Source organism: Lipomyces doorenjongii (genome assembly GCF_038497915.1).
Source record: "Lipomyces doorenjongii strain NRRL Y-27504 unplaced genomic scaffold V1508scaffold_124, whole genome shotgun sequence".
NCBI lineage: Eukaryota > Fungi > Ascomycota > Lipomycetes > Lipomycetales > Lipomycetaceae > Lipomyces > Lipomyces doorenjongii.
In genome coordinates, this window is record NW_027118191.1 from 21,891 (window position 1) to 27,719 (window position 5,829).

Consider the following 5,829-nt stretch of genomic DNA (forward strand, 5'->3'; position numbering starts at 1 on the left):
ATAACAGAATCCCAATAAATATACCCTGAAAGACTCAACTGGAATGATTGGGTCATCAGTTGCATCAACAATAGAGCGCACTTCAGGCTATGGAGAGACATAACCGATCAATACAGACTGGAATTTGAGATCAGATACATAGAGATTATCCTTCTCGTCTTCAGAACTGACATTGACCAGAGCCTTGATTTTGTCCATAGACTGGCGCGGAAATTTGGAACGTCTATGTGATATTCAATCGCACCTTTCAAAATATTTATAGACTCCTCTATAGAAATCGTAGATACTTTGTCAATGATAAAATCGATATTTTGCGATTGGCCCATATCATTGCGACATATGACGCGATTTTCAAAGATGAACTAAGAAGATTGGACTCTGCCCGCCGACTTCCCGCTAGTGTGTGCAATGGTGTGCTCTATCTAAGAATATGTATCTAAATGAAAGACACGGGATATAGTTTATTTAGCTCGACTTTAGTGAAGTTAGGACCTTGGCGTATCCAAGGTAACCTTAGTATCCTATCATCACTTAATCACTTAATTTCACTTGGCCCTAACTTTTAGCGCGAGAATGCATAGTGCGGCTTGCAGATAACATACTGTAGTTGACCCTGAACTTAGGACCAAGCTAGCCTTGAGAGTGAATATGGCGCCACGGGAAGAAGCAACAAAACTTTTCAAAAGACGAAAATACCACTGGCGTCAGTACCTACCGTTGCACACTTGTTCTGGGCACATCTGGCAAACAATCTGCACACTTACTCTGAGTTCACCGGACAGGATCAAAAACCAGGGCAGCGCCCACTTCTCGAAAAACTCGCCGCCGCTGATGGACCTCGTCAGTAAACCGCCAATCTCCACATCGCTCATCCACTATCTGACAGTGCTTCACTCATTGACTTTGGACGCAGTAGACTTTGATCAAAGGCTTATTATATGCCGTGAAATATTATCCTTTCAAGAAGGCCGATGTAAAATAGTGATTACCGGGTTGATGACGCTGCTGAAAAAGTCCTGGAGTTCCGAGCCAAAGGGCTCGTCTTGCAAACCAAATCTTGTCGCATGGGCGTGTGCGCCTCGAGGTGTGAGTAGCGTTGGCAAAGGGTCATCGTCCATCGTCCTAATCAGGTGCCTCGGCGCTCACCACTTGATTCTGAGCATGTCCCGTTCGAGAGCCCTGGTAAACACAACAAGCACATCTCAAGCAAGCACCGACAGGCAGGCTCGGTCAACTACAATGGTGTATCACATCCACTGATCGCGACAGAGGGAAAATACTTGTGCCCAAATGTGGTGCCGCAATGGCAGGGGTCTACAATCTGAGACCCACTTGGCTCTGGTGTGCGGGCGGTCAGCGGATGCCTTCGCGACGGACCAAGCTGACGTTTCCTCTCGGATACAATCAGAGACCGAAGATGCAGCAGCTCAGCAAGACGCCGCCATGGATTCAGTGCGAATTAATAGTAGGTTCGGCTTAAATCTATTTTCCCGCGAATAGAGTATGCTAACGGATCCAGTTTGTTCAGCGATTGATGATTTCGGGTTCGTGATTCAAAGTTCGTTGTCTGGGCAAGTTCGTCAGGAGACCAGCCCAGCTGCTTCCGACGCAATCCCGGAGCGGGAGACAGTGACATCGGTTCTTAATCCCCAGCGTCTGGATCCCTAGTCTGTCGCCCTTTCTGCTAGGAGCCGGATAAGTTAACCGTTACAGATCCCTGCACCCTCGACGACATTGGGTTCACGTACGAGAATAGTGGCAGGTCGCGATTTGTAATCATTGTCATTTTGTCGATAAGGGAATGATTATCGAGCACTTAAGGATCGTACATAGGCTCGAGGTCATGTATTACTAGTACTAAGTATGCACAGACTCAGGCCGCATTTAGCCATTATCTGGGATGACGCGATTGAGGATCTGTGGAAATGTATAGAACACTCTAGCCTACGATCGTAGATTCTAGAATATTCTAGCAATATGTAAGCATGACGCAATTGGATATTGGGTGGAATGTCTAGAAGGCTCCAGAAGGAAATGTCTCAAGTATATATAGAGCCATTGGAACCTGAGTTATGTATATGTTGTTTGCTGCGGAGTGCTTCAATATTAATCAAATATTTCAATAACAAGTTCCACGATTCCCGTTGTACTGCCTAGCGCATCAGTTCCTCCAAAAAGGCTCAACGACAGTGAATTAAGGGAGGTTTTGAAAGATAATGGGGTTTGCAGCGAAGAATAAGTGGGGAATAAGTGAGAAATAAGTGACGGTAATCCAAACACAGCTTAGCTTCTTTCAAGGCTTGCGCCACATCGCTGCAACACATTTGCACTATACTTCATTGGGGTACCGATGTAATACAGCGAAGATCTCACATATTTGTCACACAAGCAGTGTGAGGCAATGGACATATCAAACAGACACGATCTAGCTCATCGATAAATAAAGACATATAGGTGAATGCTTTGAAGCAGTGATACCAAAACTACCAAACACGTTATCACTCATTAAAATACAGCCTCATATGGGCCGCGCTTTTCGGCCCATCGCTCGCCCAAAGCCATCGATCGTTTTCTCGTTCCCAGACCGCAAACGTCCTAAACAGTTATTAGACTCACAAAAGTGCGAACCAAAAGCAAACGAACTCACCTGCCGTCTTTGCTTAAATTCGCTATAAAATCCCAACCACATGTCTCGCGACCTGCAGTCCTCTTCACCTGTTTTGGGATTTTCATGGCACTTGGGCTGCTTGTCTTGGATCATGGATGGAAGCGCCGAAAGCCATGGCTAGCGATGATGTTATTCCGTAGAGAAAGTCTATGATGAAAGATTAAACTCACCTTTGGTACCGGCCAGTCGGAGAAGTGAAGAAATTTAGCCTCCTTTAATGTCTTCTCCGGATCCCATCCCTCTTCCCAATTGCCCAAATAATCGCTGTGGTTGTCGGACCGGAACTCGCCGGTTAATAAATTATAAGGGCGGTGTGGAAGAATCAAGCAACTGTCTTTGTACAGGTTGTTCACAATTTCCATGTCATAATCATTCGACTTGGCTGCGTTCACGGCATTCATCACACGGTTGAACTCGTACTCAGAGGGCTCGATCAAGATAAGCTGGGCACTGAGAATGCGATCATCAAAGTTTAACCAGTACGCACGTGGCATGGCTACCACAGCCGACGGTGCGAGGAAAAGTTCGTCCATAGTCTAAACAGTTAGATAGATACAAATTTAGGGTGAAGATGAACTTACTTGCAAAACAGTCGAGTCCGAGTCGAGACTCAAAACACGATCGTACTGCGTCTGGTTGAAGGCTAAGAGCTTGGTGTAGCTCTCTGCCCACGTTGCTGAACCAGCGTCTTAGTCAGATGCAGTCAGTGTCCCGAACAGATAACTCACTGTCGCTGGTCTCCCTTCGCTGAATCTCGATAGGTTTCAACTTCACGCCATATTTATCCTGTGCTCGACGCAAGAGCCTGCTCTCCTCCGTACTGGCTGCATCTACAGCGAATGATGAAGGGTACATCATCAAACGATCGGCCTTGCTCCCTAGACGATGAAGTAGCTCGAAAAGCATGACTGAGTTGCAGACATATTCTGTGTTAGTAACATACTGCACGTAAGCGAAGCGCGACCAGTCAATGCGATTCATCTCATCTGGTTGAAGGTTATCCGGGGACGGAGTTGACGGAGTGGATGGTGACAATGAATGAGACGGAGACAATGAGCAAAAGCTGTTGGTATACCAGAGGCGGTCGAAACTGGCGCTGGGCAGCTGCACAAGACCCAGTATAGCAACCACCATCAAAGCGATGATGGCGATGGCGCGCACCGCCTTCGACCTGAACAATTGCTTGATCTTGAGATTGAGCGGGGCATTCCCAGTTCCCATATGTGAGCAGCGGAACTTGTCCACGAGACGGGATATGGACGACATGATCATGAGGTTCTCGATCGGGTGACAATCCGATGTTCGTGAGAGCGTTTGTTGCCTTCAGGTGTTGACCTCTGGCCTAAGGCGGAGCTAAACCTTGTTTCCTTCCAGCCACTCTGCAGTAAAATACTTAAAATAGAACAATTACTGTACCATAGGATTCTATTAAGCATATAACTAATTATATTTAGTTATAATTAATTGTTACACATAATTACGCTACATTACGAGGAATGCCTACCATTATTATATCTCTTCCTAATAAAATTTAACGGGTTCCACATTGCCTCTCAGTCTTTCTCAACAGGATTAACTGAGGAAGTCCACGATCTTGACCCCTCACCGATTGGCCTCCAATATTTATGTGCGCCGTTCATGGATCACACGATATATACATACAATACGATGTCGACAACAGATGGAATTCCACATATCCTATGCTTCAAGATGGACTATCTGCAAAAGAACAGATCCGACATTACCTCAATGCAATCGGGTCTCTTATCTCCGTTTACATCATCAGATTGGCAGGGCAAATAGAATAATGCTGCAGCCTGAGAGGCGCAGTCTTGTGGCGCCGTCAGGTGCACGGTCCTCACACGCTGTTTGTTACTATAGTGATAGAGATGTCGGTGTGAGTTTTAGAAGTGGCAGGTTTAACGGATTGCACTGAAGTATATCGTGGATGGAAGCTTCCGCAGCCTGCTTCTGAGCCAAATACTTTTTACGGTCAAACCACCGGGCTTGTCGCAGGCAACTTGGATTTGGACTATCAAAATTTTAAGTCGATATGTAGCAGTCAGGATTCTGGATTGCTACAATGTGGCATACTGGCGCTGAAACAACTGTAATCTCGAATTGCTACCCTCCACCTGCCCATCATTGCTTGGCAACATCGGGGAAGGAACTTGTTGAATCATTAAATAACATGTCTACAGTAGAACCTAACCTAATGAAATTACACCCAATTCATATTGGCCAAGTAAGTAGCGCGATTATCGACTCAGTGAGAGGGAAACCATTTTAGTACCGAATTTAAAAAAAAATCAACTTAAGAGGTTAACGACGTTTTGCTCGATTGTGTTGTCTCAACTGACACCCATAGCATCCTTTGCAGGCTCAGGGTTCTGAGGAGATGGGCCGCAGCAAGCCCCATCCAGACGCAACTTCATATTGCTCCGCGTTGATCGACAGGAGCTATCATCTCAAGGGTCGATCGGTGGGAGAAATATACGTTAGTCACGGCACAAGTGTGAAAACTTGTCTACACGGCCTGTGTGAACCCGGGTCGCCTATTGGGCTATCAGGGCCGGGCATTTTTATGTTTAATGACTGTTTAATTTGATGCAACTATGTCGCCTTGGCGCGGCCAGAACAGCGACAAAGTTTAACTTCCGCTGAATCACCGTAAAGCTCACACCATCTTTGACATTGCTGTTACTGAACACGAATGTAAAGAACATGAAAAATAGTGTGACAGGGTAGAGAGTCCGGCGCATTACCGCGCAACAATCCCGACAGAGTTAAAATTGAGCCCGCTAACTTCCCTCGGATGATAGTGCATCATGCGTGAGGCTTACTGATACCTATATGCGAAGTGGTCTCGGGATTTATGCAATAAATTTTCAGGGGCTCCGATAACCTAATATGGTTTAGCGGTTCATGTGGCAAGGCATCAGTTCCTGGAACCTTAAACGTGAAATTTTCATGAGTGGAATGCAGAAATCTCTGTGTAACATAAGCCCAAATGGTTTGGCGGCTTAAATAATGACATACTCTATCATTTGATCCATAATGCACGCAGCACCTTGCATTCATGTTCCAATGGTCATGGACCCAGGACACGGTTTTGCCAGTTCCTGGCGTCATGTCATTCAAAACACTGAAACACTGATTGC

General features: G+C 45.9%; 2 protein-coding genes across 2 annotated transcripts; one reads left to right on the top strand and one right to left on the bottom strand.

The window, feature by feature from the left end:
* Positions 1–2,518: 2,518 nt before the first annotated feature.
* V1508DRAFT_361717 (nucleotide-diphospho-sugar transferase) lies at positions 2,519–3,889 on the bottom strand (the record flags this gene model as incomplete). Its single annotated transcript, XM_066937199.1, has 5 exons — positions 2,519–2,595; positions 2,644–2,785; positions 2,839–3,204; positions 3,250–3,344; positions 3,397–3,889. The coding sequence occupies 5 exons, from the start codon at positions 3,887–3,889 to the stop codon at positions 2,519–2,521; spliced, it is 1,173 nt and encodes a 390-aa protein (XP_066792517.1).
* Positions 3,890–4,035: 146 nt separating this feature from the next.
* V1508DRAFT_427586 (uncharacterized protein) lies at positions 4,036–4,557 on the top strand. The gene is made up of 2 exons (XM_066941697.1): positions 4,036–4,108; positions 4,173–4,557. The coding sequence occupies exon 2, from the start codon at positions 4,294–4,296 to the stop codon at positions 4,474–4,476; it is 183 nt and encodes a 60-aa protein (XP_066792518.1). The 5' UTR covers positions 4,036–4,108; positions 4,173–4,293; the 3' UTR covers positions 4,477–4,557.
* Positions 4,558–5,829: the final 1,272 nt, after the last annotated feature.